Source organism: Poeciliopsis prolifica, unplaced genomic scaffold (assembly GCF_027474105.1).
Source record: "Poeciliopsis prolifica strain line A6 unplaced genomic scaffold, Auburn_PproV2 SCAFFOLD017, whole genome shotgun sequence".
Taxonomy (NCBI): Eukaryota; Metazoa; Chordata; class Actinopteri; order Cyprinodontiformes; family Poeciliidae; genus Poeciliopsis; species Poeciliopsis prolifica.
This window is the reverse complement of record NW_026562392.1, coordinates 11121924-11142223: the sequence shown is the minus strand read 5'-3', so window position 1 is coordinate 11142223 and position 20300 is coordinate 11121924. Positions and strand designations below refer to the sequence as shown.

Here is a 20300-nt window from a genome sequence, read left to right as displayed (position 1 = left end):
ATGTGTTTTACAGGAAACATGCTCAATCTGGGCTGGTCTTTCACTACTCCAGGAAGCGTAACGGGAATGAAAGGATCATGTATCATCATTCCTTGCAAGTTTTCCTACAGCAAGCCCAACCGAGTGGCCTCCAAGTTGTCTGGTACTTGTACCAAAGTAATGGACGCGCAGACGTATTCAACCAAAGACAATCAAATATTTTAAGCAGATATAATGGGATAACACATTTGACTGCTCTGTGTCAGACCGCAATTGTAGTCTTAAAATAGACCAGCTGGATATGTCTCACAATGAGGATAAACTCTATCCATGGGTTGATATCAACCCGATTACCTCCTACCACTCACAGGGACATTCATTTTGGATAGAAGCACCAAAATTATGGTTTCAGGTAAGAACACACACACACACACACATAATAAATTTCCCTTCTCACCCACCGCGGGTGGTTCTTATCCTCTGAGCTCGGGTCCTCTACCAGAGGCCTGGGAGCTTGAGGGTTCTGCGCAGTATCTTGGCTGTGCCAAGAACTACACATTTCTGGACTGAGATGTCTGATGTTGTTCCTGGGATCTGTTGTAGCCACTGCTCCAGTTTGGGGGTTACTGCCCCGAGGGCCCCGATGACCACAGGCACCACTGTGGTCTTCACCTTCCAGGCCCTCTCCAGTTCTTCCCTGAGGCCCTGGTATTTCTCCAGTTTCTCGTGCTCCTTTTTCCTGATGTTGCAATCACTTGGTATTGCTACATCTACCACAACGGCTTTCCTCTGATGTTTATCCACTACGACAATGTCTGGTTGGTTCGCCATTACCATTTGTCTGTCTGGATCTGGAAGTCCCACAGGATCTTAGCTCTGGCGTTCTCCACCACCTTTGGGGGTGTTTCCCACTTTGATCTCGGGGTTTCCAGTCCATATTCTGCACAGATGTTTCTGTACACTATGCCTGCCACTTGGTTATGTCGCTCCATGTACGCTTTCCCTGCCAGTATCTTGCACCCTGCTGTGATGTGCTGGACTGTCTCAGGGGCCTCCTTGCACAACCTACACCTTGGGTCTTGTCTGGGTGTGGTAGATCTGGGCCTCTATTGCTCTGGTGTTTAGGGCCTGTTCCTGGGCGGCCAGGATGAGGGCCTCTGTGCTGTCCTTGAGTCCAGCTTTTTCCAGCCATTGGTAGGATTTACTGATATCAGCCACTTGGGTTATTTGCTGGTGGTACATCCCATGTAGGGGCTTGTCCTCCCATGATGGTATCTCTGGCACCTCAACCTCCGTTCCCTGTTGTCTGAGACATTCACTGAGCACATTGTCTGTTGAGGCTTTGTCCCTGATGTATTTATGGATCTTAGTTGTTTCGTCCTGGACAGTGGTTCTCACACTCACTAGTCCTCTGCCTCCGTCCTTGCGGCTCGTGTACAGTCTCAGGGTGCTGGATTTGGGATGGAACCCTCCATGCATGGTTAGTAGCTTTCTAGTCTTAATATCTGTGGCTTTTATCTCCTCCTTTGGCCAGCTAATTATTCCAGCAGGGTATCTGATTACTGGCAGGGCATAGCTGTTTATCGCACGGATTTTGTTCTTGCCATTGAGCTGGCTTCTCAGGACTTGCCTTATTCATTGGAGGTATTTACCTGTGGCTCCTTTCCTTGTGGCCTCATCGAGGTTGCCATTTGCTTGTGGTATACCTAGGTACTTGTAGCTGTCCTCTATGTCTGCTATTGTTCCTTGTGGGAGTGAGACTCCTTCTGTGCGGATCACCTTCCCCCTCTTTGTGATCAGCCGACCACACTTCTCTAGTCCGAATGACATCCCAATGTCAGTGCTGTAGATCCTGGTGTGTGGATCAGTGAGTCGATGTCTCGCTCACTCTTGGCATACAGCTTGATGTCATCCATGTAGAGGAGGTGACTGATGTTGGCCCATTTTGAGTCGGTATCCGTAGCCAGTCTTGTTGATAATTTGGCTGAGGGGGTTCAGGCCTATGCAGAACAGTAGCGGGGACAGAGCATCTCCTTGGTATATGCCACATTTGATGGACACTTGTGCAAGTGGTTTGCAGTTGGCTTCAAGGGTGGTTTTCCACAGCTTCATTGAGTTTGCAATGAAGGCTCTCAGAATCCTGTTGATGTTATACATCTCTAGGCATTCAATGATCCAAGTATGCGGCATTGAGTCATAGGCTTTCTTGTAATCGATCCAAGCCATGCACAGGTTGGTGTGTCGGGTTTTGCAGTCTCGGGCAACTGTGCGGTCTATGAGGAGTTGGTGTTTGGCTCCTCTGCTGTTTACACCGATACCCTTCTGTGCCGTGCTCATGTGTTTATCCATGTGTTTGCTTATCTTGGCCGCTATGATGCCTGACATGAGCTTCCAGGTTGTGGAGAGGCAGGTTATTGGTCGGTAGTTGGGTGGGACTGGACCCTTTGATGGATCCTTCTGGATTAGGATTGTCCGCCCTTCAGTTAACCATTCAGGGTGAGTCCCACTTTGTAGCAGCTGGTTCATTTGGGCTGCCAGTCGCTCATGGAGAGCAGGGAGTTTCTTTAGCCAGTAGGCATGGATCATGTCAGGCCCTGGTGCTGTCCAATTTTTCATGCCTGAAAGTCTTTCTTGAACATCTGTCACAGTGATGGTTACCGGGGCTTGCTCAGGGAGGTTGCTGTGGTCTTCTCGGGGAGAGATCAGCCACTGTGCATTGCTGTTGTGGGACGCCTCCCTTTCCCATATGCCTTTCCAGTATTGTTCAGTCTCCAGCCTTGGTGGGTCTGCTCTGTTGTTATTACCCTGCCATTGAGAGTACACCTTATCTGGTTGAGTGGAGAAGAGCCGGTTAATCCTTCTGGATTCATTCTCCCTTGTGTATCTCTTTAGGCGGCTGGCCAAGGCTTGGAGCCTCTGTTTGGCAGTTTCAAGTGCTTCAGGTATGGGCATCTGCCTGTACTTTCTGGGGACTGGTCTTTTCATTGTAGCCTTGTGGAGCTCTGACAGTTGGCTCACTTCCTTCCTTGTTACCTTGATTTTAGCCTCTAACCGTCTTTTCCATGGTGGGTATTGGGTCTCATGCTTGCTCTTATAGCCAAGTATTTCAAGGATCACTGATGCTGAGTTGTAGATCAGCTCATTGGTTTCTGTTATGGTGTTGGTAGGGATCGTTCTCAATGCTGCATTGACATTCTCAATGAGACTTTCAGATGGTACTTCACTCAGCCGTTGTAATTGGCGCCGAGGAGGTCTGGTTGTCATTCGGGTCATGATTCTCTCTCTCAGGTCAGCAGCTGTCTCGTTCAGCTCTGTTTCGCTCATTGGGGCAGTGTATCCCCTCACTGGGTGGGGACTTGTAGTTAAGTCCTCACAGTCCTGACATCCGGGTTCCTCCCTTTTGCCGTAGCATTTGTGTTGTATCTCGTCAATCTCAAGTTGTGATAGCAGTTGCCGTTTGCGGATGTTGGAACACTGAGCTACTAGTTGTTTAGCGCTTAGTGTTGACTGGGGATGTCGAAGTAACCATTCCTTCCCCAGTCTTTGCATATAACCTCTCTCACTAGGGTTACTTGAGTAGTAGCATTCCAACAGATCCACATTTTCACATATATGTATATATATATATATATATATATATATATATATATATATATATATATATATATATATATATATATATATATATATAAATCCTTCTTTGTTCATCTCAGGTCCAGTTGGTTGATTTCACAACAGACACACTCATTTCTTTTATTTACCAACTCTCAAGAGCAGCATAACAACTTAATGCACAAAATCATGTCTGGGAAAACAACTTCTTGATTAAGCAAAATAAATCTGACAAATATTCATATCTTGTGCAGTTATTCCCATTGCAGCAAGAAACTTGTTTCTGTCTGTCTAGTTAAAGTTGTTTAGGTTAAAATAATGTATGTTAAACTTTTCCTTTCACTCTTTCACCAGTATTTTAAATATCTACATTTTAGTTGGAATCATCATAGATTAACATATTTCTATTTTATCTTTATAGACCATGCACAAGAACCCCAAATGAGCATCATTGATGTTCCTAAGGTGGGAGCTCAAAGCAGGGTTACCTGTAAAGTGAAATATACATGTTCTTCTGCTCCTCCTGCCCTGTCTCTGAATGGCATTCCTGGAACAGACCGCACCATTGACTCCTTGTTGTCAGACGGCATTTGGGAAAGAACAATAGAACGAACTTGGAATGTAGAAGAAGACCACAAGAAGGTGGAGTGCACTGTGAGATATCCTGGTGGACAAAGTGCCAAAAGTGAGCTCCTCCTGCATGTTGAATGTGAGTATAAATATACATGTTGTGGTTTAAATTGATGAGATTTTTAAGTTTTTCTTCACAAGTAAAGTTTCATTTTTACTTAGGTCCATTTGAAACAATCAAAATGGTTGAACCTCCAGGAGAGCTAACAGAAGGAGTGGCAAAGAGTGTAATTTGTTCTGTGTCCTACAAATGCAAGACAAATACACCAACAATTGAGTGGAACTTTTCAGACATGCTGCATTTACAAAAGCTCAAAAAAATATCCAGTAATACGTATACCACTGAGTCCAATCTTACGTTTATTGGTTCCCTTGAAGACAATGGAAAACCTTTGACCTGCATTGCACATTTTCTGACTGGAGAAACATCAAACTCCTCACTTCTTCAGATAAAAAGTGAGTTTTTACATCTAACACACATTGTTTACCACTATAGTTCAAATTAAAATTAGAACTCAGAATTGAAGTTAAAAGTTTCAGTGTTTAAATCTGCAGAGCAATACTTGAGACACCAGACGCCTTGGAAGATTTACAGTTTCAAAATGTTGACCAGTAAACAATGACTGCTTTCTTTAATCCAGTTAAACTTATAGCTTTCACTTGGGTTTATTGCTTAGCTACTAATCAAAAATAAATTCATTTATTTATTCATTTTTACAGAATATGTACCGGTTGAAGAAGAACTGAACGAGAAAGATAGTGAGCTCACCTTTCTTTTTCCTTACACCAGACAACTTGCATAAGACACTGATTTCCTGCCTATTTTTCTCTTATTGTTCATTATTTCAGATTTAATGCTATCAGTTTTGTGTATCTGTATAATTTTCATGTCTTTTGTATTAAATGTCCTGTATTTTCTGACAGCACCTTTCTAAGTTTAACTGGTCTTCTCGCCCCCCAACAGCTTTCCGCGTCCTGGCTGCTGACGTCCCTGGCAGATTCAATGCCTTGACTCGGTCCTGTGTGGTCATCCCCTGCAGTTTCCAGGATGACGAGGATCAGCCCTGACTCGTGGCATCTGGTACAAAAAAACTGGGGGTCTGGTGTACCACAATGCCCGCAGTGATGTTTTGGACAACTTCAAGGATCGGACCAAAATTCTGGGAAACCTGGATGAAGGAGACTGCTCTTTGGAGATTGACGACATAAAACCCTTTGACACCGGCCCTTTCTGTTTCTATGGAGAGAAAGGAACAAAAAAATACAGATTTAACAACAGCTGCGTTTTTATCGTCATGAAAGGTCAAGAATCCTTACTAATGTTTTACATCATTCGCATGCTGTTTGTGATACATTTTCTTCCAATCTGAGCAATAGCAAACGTCTTTGTCTTTAATCCTCAGCTTCTCCAGAGAAACCAGTGATGAGTTTAGTTCCAGCTCAAGTGAATGCTGGTTCAACTGTAAATGTCTCCTGTTCTGTCAGTCACTCATGCTCATCACATCCTCCAAAGTTTTCATGGAGTGTCCTTACGTCAACAACGAGGTTTCAGACACTGAGATGTCACGAGGTGTCTGGAAGACGACGTCCACCATCACGTTTGTGGTTGCTGGAGGAGATGGACAGAGAAACCTGAACTGTACCGCCATCTTCTGGCGTGGAAAGAATGAAACCAGGACTTTCAAATTAATTGTAGAGGGTTAGACTCAACAAATCATTTTTCTTATCAAAGCATTGGACACAGGGAACTGAGAGATTTTCTCATTATGATTATTTTATATCTTCATCTCCAGGAACTACAGTGTACCAGATGCAGAAAGCTATCCCTGTGGTTATTCCTGTTGTCATCTTAGTGCTGATCCTCTTTGCTGTGCTGCTTGGCATATTCTTCTACAGGAAAAGGTGAGTAAACCTCTCAAAATCGACTAATATATGCTTTTGCGTGTATTGCGTGTATCTTTTTGCCTTCAAAAATGAGGCCAATTAGAGTAACTGAAGTTGACCTAAAGAAATTACAATTTTCTCATCACCAGAAAGCACACCGATGGCCCTCTGACGCCTCCGCCAAGACCAGAGAAAAGGCAAGAATTTTACCTCCAAGAACTTTTGTTTAAGTGCTGTGCTAATTTAGCACTTTTGCTCTCTGTTTTGATATGAGTTCTTAGGGTAAGGTAAGGCAAGAGTTAGGGGTAAGGTAAGGCAAGGCAAGGCAAGGTAAGGTAAGGTAAGGTAAGGTAAGGTAAGGTAAGGTAAGGTAAGGTAAGGTAGGGTAAGGTAAGGTAAGGTAAGGTAAGGTAAGGTAAGGTAAGGTAAGGTAAGGTAAGGTAAGGTAGGGTAAGGTAAGGTAAGGTAAGGTCATGTAAGGTAAGGTAAGGGTTGTTTTAAATCCAATTTGCTGTTCATGGACAAAATTAAGAGAGATGTCTTGCCTCTCAATCTAAACATCTTGATTCAAATATTATAGATATTAATGATCTTACATGCTTGGAATTAGAAATTTATACAGCTCTACTTTACACTCATATTCACTCTCAAATGTAACACTGTGTCACTGATATTTACATCCGTGTTCTTCCACAGGGATGTAAACATCCCCCATACACCAAAGATCTCTTTGGGGTAGATTAACCAGATGAATTGAATTAAACGTTTTACTCAGTTTCTTTTTGTTTTTGCACAAGCAAATAGTAAATCCAAAACCATTTTAATACCTATAGGACTTACTTTGAGGGAGATAGAGAGAAACCTCCAAGGCCAGAAAAAAGGTGCACAACCAAAAAGCTTTTTTTGAAATTGCAGTTGAACACATACTAAAAATTAACAAATGTTTCTGTGCAGGAATTCAGTTTGGAGAAGGTTTTCTCGGTAAGATCAACAAAAGGCAAATTCTGCCCTTTTAATCCTCAGTTCTGATGTTTGCAACACTATTATTTTCAGACAATCAGAGGACAGTCAAGTCGGCTGGCAGATCACCAGGTAGGAACATTTTCTGTTGTTAAATCTCCTCATTGTCAATGTTAAAGTTGCTACTACTTGAATGTTTCTTTTACAGAAACTCTTTCTGGAATAGATTTTCAAGGTAATAATTTTATGTTTATTACAAACAAGAATATCAGACATTAAGTGATTAAAAAATTAAAAGTAGACTAAGAACAACGTGTATAATTGTTGCAGACGCCCAAACAACTCGACTGACCTCAGAGTCAGTTATTTGTAAGTTTTCAGCCGTGGTTTCAAAAATATTTTATAATGAGCAGAAATGCTGAAAATGTGATATTGTGAAATATGTTTTTGCTCCTAGAAATGATGCAGAAGTGGTCGTTTGTCAGAAAAAAGTCAACAAGCAGTATTATCCATCACCAAAGAAGTGAGGAGAACAACTCTATATTTCAGGCTTCAAAAGACTGCTGCGATTATTGTGGTTCTTTATTAATTATCTTGTTTCGCTCATCCAGTAACCAAAGACGACCTGCGCCGCCCCCACCAGAGGTCAGTTGCATTGTTCATTGAATTTTACCATTTACAGCTGTTGTGAGGATGTTTCAGTCAATTTTTCTTGATACACATTAAAAATAAACTATTTTCCCTGATGATCAACTTTCCAGTCTAAACTCTTAATCTCTGAGCTTTTATTGTTTATGAAACGATGATCTCTTATTAGATCAAACTTCAACATTTTTAATAATATTCGTCAAAAGCCTTTGGTTTTACAAGAACATATTTCCTGTACGGTTCATAGAGTACAATACAAGCATAAAGTTTATTAAGCAATAATGAACCAATTAAATATTTTTTCTTTACAGGATGTTAACCTGTACGGCAACATTTGAGTAAACAGTCTGAGGATCGATTTGGATGCGCTTGCTCTTCTTCTGCTGCCAAGTTTCAGTTTATAGTTCACATTCATAATCATGTTATTCTCACTTCTGCTTTTCATTTCAATTGTAGACTTTTACTTTTCATTTCAGGAAGAAATAAACAGTAATGAACCACTAATGCCTCATTTCTCTAATCTCTGCCATGAAGAGAATACATGGCAGAGTATTCTCTTCATGTGGATAAAGGAGTGTCACACAAGATGGATTATGATATATATGTGTATGTGTGTGTGTTCCCTTTTAAATAACATGAATAATATCACATTGTATGTTTTTTCTCATTTTAATAGCTCAAAAAATTTTGAATATTACAGATGAAAATAAATTCTTTATTAGGCAACTGAAAGAGGAATGTTTGTTCATTTAATTTCTGCTTTTACTCTTAAAGTTGTATTATTTTAGATAATGACAATCCACTTTTCAACGTATGAAAAAAAGACAAACAGATTGAGATTTATTCCACAACAGAAATATTGAAAATAACTTGCAATAGACAGCTTTGTGTTGATGTATGTTTGTGGATCTTCTAAGATAACAAGACCAGAAACATCAGCGACACAAACAACAGCAGCAGGCCAGCACTTGCACCGCTGGCGCTGTTGCAGTAGTCTCCCTGGCAGCAGCTGCTTCCTTGTAAGATAAAAGGTTTAAAAAACTCTGATGCGTATTCTGGGCACATCGTCTTGGAAGCACAACCCTTCAAGGTTTGACTTGTCCCTCCTGTGTTGACTGTGAGAGTGAAAAACAGAGGCATTAATGTGGGCCACATGTTTCATCTTAGAACCTTACAATATTCATAAGAAGATGAAGCTTTGAACTTAGAAAAGGAAGCAGAAGTCTCACTTGTTGATTTGATGCAATATTCCTCATCATTCTTACAGTTTTCAGTTCTAACGCACTGTTGACCTTCACAGCTGTAGCACTTTTTACCATTTGGATTGAACTTAGGCCCTGAAATACAAGAAAAAGCATGCAGAGATCTTTGCAGCATGGACTCCCAACTTAAAGGTCAACTTGTTTATAGAATTTTGGATTAACTTATTTTTCATGGACAAGAATCTGTTATTATAGTGTAGATGCTTTCAGTAGAATAGCAGTAGGTGCTGAACACATGAGTGATGAAACCGCTGCATGGTTACAAAATACAACTTTAAAATGGTTCAAATTACCAGAGGGATCTTTGGTGTTGCACTGAGATGTGGTGCAGCACTCGCTCACAATAACAGTTTTCTGAGATCCAAAGCTGACTGAGCCTCCAACACAATCTCCAGGTTGAAAGCACTGTTTAGATTTGGTCTCATTGTCTGCAGAACCACCTATAATTAAAAGTAGAAATTGGAACTCTTGCAGACAAGGTGACACAAATCAAATTGAGATTGCAGAAAAATACCTGTGTATCTTATTATTTTCACTGCTGCACATTGATTATCCTGTGAGGGGCATTGCACTTTGGTATTGCAGCCTCCAGATGTTTCCGGTACACACTTGTAACATTCCAGGGTGTTGGCTGGTAATAGAATCGGTAAGTGTTAATATGTCTAAAAGATTTCTTTTTTTTTAATCTTTGGTTTTAATCCTTTCTCAAAAACACAGTAGACATAATGTAGAAATGTAAAAAGAAAAACTACTCCAACAATGTTTCTAGGCTTTTAGGTCAAATACTCAGAAACAATTAAAATAAAAAAATTACAACACAATTGATGTAAGTCTGATAAAATTAAACATATCAATGCAAATAACACAGGTTAAAAAACTTGCCTTTCGGAAGAAGCCAAATGCCGGCAAACAGTACAACAAAGTGCAATTTGTGAAGAGACATCTTCCTGACTGAGTAAGCTTGAATCTCCTCTGTTCATTTCATATGTGGTTCTCCTGAGTAGGGCTGGCCACTTGGCCTCAGACCACTCCCATTTCTCCTGTGCATATGGGTGTGGAAGAGAGACAGAGAGCGGGAGAGAAAGAGAAAGGCAGCAAGAGAAAAAATGTCAACCACACTTTTACAGTTAAAACTTAATAATCAAAGTTTTGTGAAAATGAAATAGAACAAATAAAGACTGTACAAAACAAAATCAAGTATCTGAAAAAAAATTTATACTGTTCCAGTTCAGGTACCATGAATAAAACCAATATCAACCTGAAAATGAGAAACATTGTCTCTGGGAGAGATCTGCTCATGATCCCAATCTATCAGTTCATAGGATTAGAAAGGAGTAATCCACAAACAAGGATTACCAACCTAGAGCAGAACAACTGCTGAACTCCAAACGTCACGTTCTTTCAGGTTGTGTCTGCAGACAGCTTCATAAAATGGGTTTCCATGGTTGAGCAGCTGCATCCAAGTCTTACTTCACTTTGAGCAACGCAACTGATTAGATGCAGTGATTTAAAGCATGCCACGCCCCATTTTTGTGGTGTAGCCTGGACTTGTGGCAATCTGGGAACAGAATTTATTTTCTTTTAAAAATGACATCCTTCCAGATTTGTGGAGCACACATAACTCATTTTCACCCATTGTTGAATTATAGATTATTGCAGCCATGCTGGGTTACCATATGCTTTATGTTTTTCAGAACTACTCTTTTAGCCTGTTTGTTGGTAGAAGGACAGCCATGCCTTGGATGGACCATTTTGGACCACTTTACTATGGACACCTATAATTATATGAATAGATTATGCTTAAAATGTCAAAATGTGATACTGACTACATTATTGTTTTCACTTATATGTTCAATTCTGTGCAGTTCTTCTTCTGTTAGTCTTGTGGGTTTGTGACTACAGAGAACCCCACTAAACTATACGGCAGGGTTGCTCACAGTCAGCATCCACCATAAAGTGTTCACACCACATGCAACAAGTGAACACGTTTTTTAAATGCTTACACTTTACCATGAGACCAGCTAGACCCAAAACAAAAATGATCAACACCTTAATGTTACTTATTAACAGCTTTACACACTGGAACACACATGCACACACAAAGAAAATGAAACCTCTTGCCAACTCAGCTTTATCACCCTAAAACATGGTAAAAGTATTAATTTCCAGTGCTGCTAGCTTCATTGAGCATATTACTTTTTGAGAAAAAGTCAATGTAAAAAAAAAAAAATACAAATTGGTTGACAGAAAATGCATAAAAATGATAACTCTTAGACTACAAGTCCATTACAAATGGCAAAAAAGTGCCTCACTTGCAAACAACAGTTTCATTAGCACCGTTTTGTGAAGGAAATGGAAACTGCTGCCTGAAAATAACAAGAGGCCAACATGTTTTTGCATACATCTATCCACAGAAAATTCTATGTGCAGATCCAAACATGTTAATGTAGTGAATCAGACAATCTTGTCCTGGTTTGAAATTGCATGGTTCCTCACCCTGGCATGCTGAAATGCTATAAATGTGCACTAAATCATGTTGAAACTTGAGCTGCGAAAACAACAGAATGTCCTTCGTAGAACTATAAATGTTTTCTTACTGCAATTTTTGTTGGTCCTTCTCTGCCTCATTTGAATATATGTTATGAGATTAAAGGTAGTAGGAAAATTGTTAACATCAAGCCCAAAGACTACCTTATACCTATACAGTGTCTTGAGAGATCAGTCAAATTTGGAATTGTAAGATCTGTGCAAAGGTCTGCACTACAAAGCTCTGCAACACCCAAACACCTGGCAATTTACACCAAGATGTTTTTTTTTTCTAAATCATGACAGCACTATAAAAATTGTAATACTTTACCTCGTAGGAGTCAGTGGACTCCTATGAGATCCACTCATAGGAAACTCCTATGAGTCTGTTCCTACACACAGACTTGTAGGAATGAAAAAAAGCTATGTAGTACTGTTAGCTTTAATGTGCATATGTTTTGGGATAACATAACATTTTTTGAGCAGAGATTTGACATAATTCTGTCTGTATTTTAAATAGAATAACTATTTTCCCATTACAAATGGGAAAAAGTGCTTCAGCTGCAATGCACAAAAGTTTATTATACCGCTTTGCTGAAAAGCCTGAAAGCAGCAAGTAAAGAGGGCAACATGTTTTTGCATGTTGGCCTCTTCAGACTGTAACAGACAGATCCACACTCATCTTTTGCTGTGAATGTAGGAGAAGAAAGTCAGGCATTGAAGGGCTAGGCCTCCAAGGTGATGACCTCAAATAAACTCCATTGGTGAAACAATTCATAATTCATTTGACAACTTTATTCTGCTTCACTTCAGCTCATTCATAATAAACCTAAACATGGGTAACAAAAACCAAACAAAATTTGATAATTAACGATATCCTTAATATTTCTTTACTGTTTTTGTTGCTTAGTAAAAAAACAAAAAAAGCTTATGAATAAAAACAAAAAAGATGACATTTTGCGTTCATTGCCCTTTTGATACTAAATGTTGTTATTTTGAAATAATTAAATGGGTCAATGTTATTTAAATGTGAAATATTTTACAGGCATTTGCTCCGTTTTTAATAAATGCTGAAACATCTTAGTGGATGACTGCTGAAATGAGTAAAACATTTACTCTGTGCTTACGACACCACACTTTCTGATTGGCTACCTGTAACAGTCAACAGGCTGCGTTCTCATTCCCAGTGACTGGCTACGATAAAAGGGCCAAGACAATGTTGACTATCCCTGATTTTATGTCGGAGTTGTCCCAACACAACACAGAGTAGGTCAGAACGTTCTAAGATTGTCATAAGAGGAAAATGATGGCAGGAAATGGAAAATTGTGTCATGTGACACTCCCTCCAAACTGCCCTCTCCATCCCCAGTTTAATTGGCCGAAGAGTCACTTAAAATCGTAGTTTACTAAGATGTGTTTGTGAACAAACAGAGCTAAAACTCAAAGATTTAACTGACAGCACCAGTTTGTGGTTGAGGTAACAAAACAGTCTAATTATAAATATTGTTCTTTGAACTCTTACTAAGTAAACATGCCAGCTTTGTATCTTCAGGCCAGTTCTAAATGTGATCAGCATTATATTGTGCTCTTGGATCGACGACATGATGACTTAATTTGGATTTAACAGAATTGCAAATCACTGACATTTTTTTTAATTGTATTTTTTTTTTTTTTGGATTCTATAGTTTTGGGTTTAAGTATTGTCTTCAAGTAACTCAATTACACAGTAATATCTTATGTTTCCTGTCAACAGCTATGGTGCCCCAACCCTAGTCTTAGAACGTTTTCTGAAGACAAACCCTGCACATGCCATGCAATGTTGCAGTTTCTCACATTCTGTTGTGTGTAGGTTGGAAGGTCTGTAAAATAGTATAGTCGTATCTTTGGCAGATGATGAATTGCTGCATATTTGTTGGCTCCGTGTTGATGATACAAATATTCCACCTCACAGCATCCCAAATGTTCTTTAAAGGATTGGGATTTACTGACTTGGAGTGTTACGGGCACAAAGGCCATCAAAGAAGAATGAGTGGATACAACACCAGTAACCATTTGAAGCACTTTAGAGGCCTTTATTTTTAAAACACAAATCAAGAGTATGTGGGCACCATCCCAGACATGTAGACAGAAGCCCAGGCATGTTGGCATATACCTGGGAACCACTGAACTGACATGTGCACGCCTCCTTCTGGCCCTCTGTCGTGTGCAGTTCTCCTTCAAATATGGACCCATTGGCCCCTTCAGGTGTAGGCAACTGCTCTAAGGTGTGGACCTCCTTCAAGTTTGGGTGAGTGGCTCCTCTCCATGCCTGTGCGTCTGTCTCAAATCTCCACTTGTCTCACACTGCTCACTCGTTGGCCATGTGGAACAGAAGCCCTTGGGCCAAATAGACCAAAGTCCCCATGTGACTTTAGGACCCTCACATTCTGGTACCTTAATGGAAGCACAATTAGCAGTCACAGGAGGGCATTGGAGTACAGTGAATTCATTGTCATTTTTATCAGTGAAGAAGATTACTGACTTTTTATAGGGAGAAACTTCCGTCAAAACCGTACTTGGGATAACTGTCTGTGTCCTAGAAATACCTGATTCCTTTGGTAGCCCTTCATTGAAAACCTACACATCTGGTGTTTAGGGCCAGGAACAGGCCCTAAACACCAGAGCAATAGAGGCCCAGATCTACCACACCAGACAAGACCCAAGGTGTAGGTTGTGCAAGGAGGCCCCTGAGACAGTCCAGCACATAACAGCAGAGTGCAAGATACTGGCAGGGAAAGCGTACATGGAACGACATAACCAAGTGGCAGGCATAGTGTACAGAAACATCTGTGCAGAATATGGACTAGAAACCCCGAGATCAAAGTGGGAAAAACCCCCAAAGGTGGTGGAGAACGCCAGAGCTAAGATCCTGTGGGACTTCCAGATCCAGACAGACAGAATGGTAATGGTGAACCAACCAGACATTGTCGTAGTGGATAAACAACAGAGGAAAGCCGTTGTGGTAGATGTAGCAATACCAAGTGATTGCAACATCAGGAAAAAGGAGCACGAGAAACTGGAGAAATACCAGGGCCTCAGGGAAGAACTGGAGAGGGCCTGGAAGGTGAAGACCACAGTGGTGCCTGTGGTCATCGGGGCCCTCGGGGCAGTAACCCCAAACTGGAGCAGTGGCTACAACAGATCCCAGGAACAACATCAGACATCTCAGTCCAGAAATGTGCAGTCCTTGGCACAGCCAAGATACTGCAGGACCCTCAAGCTCCCAGGCCTCTGGTAGAGGACCCGAGCTCAGAGGATAAGAACCACCCGCGGTGGGTGAGAAGGGAATTTTAATTTTTATATATATATACTTTTAAGTGCATATGAAAACAGAACTAACAATACCAAGAATAGCAGAAACTTTTTAATAATGTGCAACTAAGTAGCACAACTTTGTCAAAATGTACATAACGTGCATATTGAACTGTAAATATATAACAGGAAATGTACAATCCAGTGTGTCGGTGTAGAGAAAGCGCTCTGCAGTAATAATGGAAATGTTTTTATCAAACATGTCTAAAAAACTGTGCAATAGTTTTTGAGGCATGTAAATGCCAGTAGGGAAGTAAACATTTCTTGATTTTGTTTAGAGCAGTGATTTTATTGACCAATTTAACAGCAGAATTTATTTTTTCGTACCTTAATTTTTTAAATGCTTTAAATGAATTTAAAAGAGGCAGAAATGAATTGTGGGCAGGTTCTGTGGAGCATTCTGATGTCACATAAGCTGACTTGTCATCAGGCGCTTTTGGAACTTTTGTCAATAAGAGCCGAGTTCCTACAGGAATTCATCCATTTGAAGAGTTAGACGTCGGATAGATTACTTCAAAAAATTCAAGAAATTGAACTGAGCTTCAGTTTTTCGAGTAAGTATTTATTTAGAAATTAGTGAAGCACAGAAAAAAATGACATTTTGTGCTAGTATTTTGAAGGAAGTGTGCAGAGTTGTGTTGGTACATTTTGGACATGCTTTGTACCAAAATGTACCACTTTTGCATGTCTTTGGTTTTTTACAGTCATGCTAAGAAGAAGTGAACGTTTGAGAAACAACGGATATTATGATATGGATGGACAACCTGTTATTTCATACAGGGAGACGCCAATCAGGTAGATTAAATCAGCAATTTTCATTAAGTCATATGTTTTATGCAGTCATCTGCTGATCAGTGTACATTTTAACTCACTTGTATATTTTTCATCTAGGGCCATAAGGAGGCGCTTAACAGGTCGTCCTGAAAACCACCCTGCAATCACATTTAGACAGAGGTCACATTATTCTGGTGACAATGTGATTGACAGAGAAAGACAGATGATGATGACTCTGTTGCAGGGTGGTTTTGATATATCAGTCTTTGTCTTTCTCATCTTCGTCACTTTTGGTAAATACTCTCCTACAAACAGTCAATTTGGAAGTATTACAGAAAGTCTGTATTTTTAAATTTTTTCTCACTGTTGTCTTCTGCTCATGTTCATCAGGATGTATTTGCTGTATTATTTCCTTCCACTCACGATCTTCAGAGTTGTCTCTCACAACTCTAACAGACAGGGTAGGCTTTCTCTTCCTAATCTTAACACTGATTTAATTATCATCAACAAACATGAGAACAAGCTGTTAATTTTTATGTTGTGCACAGGTTACGATCTTTGGACGCAAGGATCAAAGACATCTCTCCAACCTGGAGCTCTTGGAGCAGAAGGTTGACTACCTTCTGCCACAAGCAGACCTGTGGCCCAACTTTGCTCTGGAGTCTCAAGGCAAGCCATTACAAATAAGATCATCAACTAGATTTCAAATTTTCAGTATTAAAATTTTCTAACTCACATTATTTCTGTTTTTGTGTTTTGTGTACAGGAGCAAATATTTTACACAAGATGACCTCAGAGGCTTATGACATCAATAAAGAAGTTGGAACGTTAGGGAAATTGTTCAAGAGACCTCCTATTGGCCCAGTCATTGTTATTAAGGTTTGAATGATGATCAGATCATTAAAAAAATAAAAGTGGTGTTTCTTATTGATATATTATTAGGCTTTATGATTTACTTTTCTCTTAGTCTTGGTACCCCACTTAAATTTTGTTCTCTGTTTTCAGGGAAAAAATCGTCTGCAACCTGGAAAATGCTGGGCCTTTCCAGGTTTCCAGGGACGTTTGGGCGTCTCACTTTCACACCCAGCCACCATCAGACATGTGTCCCTGGGTCACATTGCTAAGACTGTGTCCCCAACGTCCTCTGTCTCCAGTGCTCCCAAAGAATTTTCTGTATATGTAAGTCAAATAAAATGAGTGTCAAAAGTGTAATATAGATATAGCCATGTATAGTATATATTAAGTATACATTCAAAATGTGATAGCATTGATTCCATATGACATTGCTTGATCTCATTCTAAACCATGCAAACTTTCTGTCTGCACTAATGAATTTTCTGTTTATCTCAGGATGTGATATGTTTTCTGATACACCGACTAACTTTCACATATCTTGAAAGAACAAGATAATGAACTGGATTTTTATCTAATTTTGTCTCAGGGAAAGAAGAATTTAGAAGATGAGGAAACTCATTTGGGAACTTTCCAATACGATGAAGATGGAGACCAAATACAGACCTTCAAACTTCCTGTAAATATGTCAAATTAATGTTTTATTAACCAAATACAGTTCTCTCAGAAGACCAGACTGACCTACCCTGTTATAAATATTGATATATTGAAATGATGATCATATATTCTAACATACAATCATAAGGTTCTTCACTGGGTATTACTAGCATTCAATTTAAAAACATACTTTGAATAAAGTACCGTATTATTGTTTCATTCAAAAGGCTTCAATGAAAAACTCTACTTAAACCATAAAAATGTATGTTAATCTTGCACTTTCAGAGTAGTGGTAACTGATAAAAAGCATTTAAAAATTAATCAATTAGTTAAGTTGTCTAGAAATAGTGCCTAAATGTAATGCAGCCTCATTAAGCTTTGTTATTGAACCATAACTATTCCAAAACACAGAGATACAAAGTGTTTAACTTGAACAAATGGAAAAAACTGTAGATTTATTTGGCCATCTATTAAGGAGGAAAATATTGTTGTCTTGGCATAAATCTCATTGAGACTTTTATTACATCACGGTAACAAAATACAAAAAGTCAACCTCTCATTATTAAGATGTGGGAGATTCTTCAATCAACACGGAGACTCGGATTTCTTTTACTGAACATTTCTGTTCAGTTTTTATTGAGGAGAAAACAGTGACAGCTGATCACAGCTGTTTGTAACCTAGCAACCAAAATCAACAGAAGCAAGACAGTGACGAAATACAGAACCACATCCGGTTTAGCATTCTTCAAAATAAAAGACTTCCTCTATTCAAATAAATCATGTCTCGCACTTAAATATATTTCACTTTAGCTTTTGTAATTATTTACAGTCATGTTAATTTAAATTAATTATAATCATCACGTAAATCATGCTCAACATACAATTGTAAGGAAGTCACTTAAAATGCAAATTGTACTTAACAAATAAATAAAAATGTAAAAAAGTCACAACACTTTCACAAAACAATAATTTTCGTTTCTGTATAACAACAAAATCCCAGTGTTACTACAGAACATTTTGTTTTCTGGTTAGCAAGATATCAGTATAATTACCTCGCTATCTTGAGATAAACTATGCAAAATGTATTTACAGCAAGGAAAGTTGAACTAGGCTTCCATCAGACAGACCTCCTTTGTTTCTATCATCTATTTGCAACTATGGATTATCAATCTAACCTCCCTAATTTATATCTCTCTTGCCTTACAGGCCGATAAAGTTGGTTCCTTCCGTCATGTGACTCTAAAGGTGAACAGCAACTGGGGTCATCCGGACTACACCTGCCTCTATAACTTTAGAGTGCATGGAGAAATTGCAAAATGACGAGGAGAACAAAGAGAGATGGATGAGATATGGAGAAAACTATTTTTTTACCCTTTGATATATCTCTTTTGTATATGTTTACACAATTAATTTTAATTCCTCACAAAAAGTCCTCAGTCAACCATAAGTAGCACAATGGCACAGTTAGTAGCACTGTTACCTTTCAGAAAGAGGTTCAGACGTAATAAAAGTGGGATTTGTGGGTTTTCTCCGGGTGCTCCGGCTTCCTCCCTCAGACATTTTAAAATTGGCACGTGTGGGTTCTCTATGGAAGCTCCAGCTTCCTCCCACAGAAATAATAAACGTGGGATTTGTGGGTTTTCTCCGGGTGCTCCGGCTTCCTCCCTCAGACATTTTAAAATTGGCACGTGTGGGTTCTCTATGGAAGCTCCAGCTTCCTCCCACAGAAATAATAAAAGTAGGATTTGTGGGTTCTCTCTGGGTGCTCCGGCTTCCTCCCACAGATATTTTAAAATTGGCACGTGTGGGTTCTCTCTGGAAGCTCTGGCTTCCTCCCACAGAAATAATAAAAGTAGGATTTGTGGGTTCTCTCTGGGTGCTCCGGCTTCCTCCCACAATAAAAACTTGACTGTTCGGTTAATTGGTCTGCCCAAAATCTCCTCAGCTGTGAATATGTGCTGCATGGTTGACAACATAACGACATAAACTTTCTGATAACATTAACACATTCAAACACAAACTTATACTCTTAATCAAATTGAAAGATTGTCTGTCCAGGATATGGGAATACAGCAACATGATTTTGTAGATAATGATGCACTAACACAATTCTTTAAGTTCTTTCACAGATATTGAAGTTTAACTTTTGTTTCATGTTATTCTTTTGGGACTGATTCCAGTGAGAGGTAGTTTACTGCTACAGGTTCAGACTATTTCTGTCAATATCTATTGTATAGACTTTCCCAGATCTACCTTTTGTAACATGTGTATTGTAAACTAATATTGTAATTGAATCTGTCTTTCTTTCAGAAGGTTTGTTGACAGTTTTGTGTTTGTGTGTTTTTTATTTTTGCCCTCTTGAAGCCAGCCAGCCTCGGCAGATGGCTGCTCATCCTGAGCCTGGTTCTGCTGGAGGTTTCTTCCTTTTAAAGGGAGTTTTCCTCTCCACTGTTGCCTTGTGCTTGCTTAGGATGGGGGATCCCTTGGATTAAACATCCATCGCGATCTGCTGGTGACCCCTCCGCAGAATCGCCACCTTAACGTGGTGGAGGGGTTTGAGTATCCCCATGACCCAGATGGAGATTTTGTCTTGGGGTTCAGCCAATAGTGAGGCTACCCAGGGCAGGCTGCCATTGGAGAGGGATCAGACTAAGAGCGATTCAAGGTTTTCAATGAAGGGCTACCAAAGGAATCAGGTATTTCTAGGACACAGACAGTTATCCCAAGTACGGTTTTGACGGAAGTTTCTCCCTATAAAAAGTCAGTAATCTTCTTCACTGATAAAAATGACAATGAATTCACTGTACTCCAATGCCCTCCTGTGACTGCTAATTGTGCTTCCATTAAGGTACCAGAATGTGAGGGTCCTAAAGTCACATGGGGACTTTGGTCTATTTGGCCCAAGGGCTTCTGTTCCACATGGCCAACGAGTGAGCAGTGTGAGACAAGTGGAGATTTGAGACAGACGCACAGGCATGGAGAGGAGCCACTCACCCACACTTGAAGGAGGTCCACACCTTAGAGCAGTTGCCTACACCTGAAGGGGCCAATGGGTCCATGTTTGAAGGAGAACTGCACATGATAGAGGGCCAGAAGGAGGCGTGCACATGTCAGTTCAGTGGTTCCCAGGTATATGCCAACATGCCTGGGCTTCTGTCTACATGT

General features: G+C 39.9%; 2 protein-coding genes across 2 annotated transcripts; one reads left to right on the top strand and one right to left on the bottom strand.

Moving 5' to 3' along the window:
* Positions 1-304: 304 nt before the first annotated feature.
* LOC129367706 (uncharacterized) lies at positions 305-5289 on the top strand. Its single transcript, XM_055042339.1, has 5 exons — positions 305-391; positions 4013-4300; positions 4384-4677; positions 4942-4980; positions 5186-5289. Exons 1-5 carry the CDS (start codon positions 382-384, stop codon positions 5287-5289), a joined length of 735 nt encoding a protein of 244 aa, XP_054898314.1. The 5' UTR covers positions 305-381.
* Positions 5290-8228: 2939 nt separating this feature from the next.
* Positions 8229-10439, bottom strand: LOC129367576 (urokinase plasminogen activator surface receptor-like). The gene is made up of 6 exons (XM_055042119.1): positions 10336-10439; positions 9858-10015; positions 9490-9606; positions 9269-9415; positions 8943-9050; positions 8229-8828 (listed from the first exon to the last, which is right to left on the bottom strand). The coding sequence occupies exons 2-6, from the start codon at positions 9916-9918 to the stop codon at positions 8626-8628; spliced, it is 636 nt and encodes a 211-aa protein (XP_054898094.1). The 5' UTR covers positions 9919-10015; positions 10336-10439; the 3' UTR covers positions 8229-8625.
* Positions 10440-20300: the final 9861 nt, after the last annotated feature.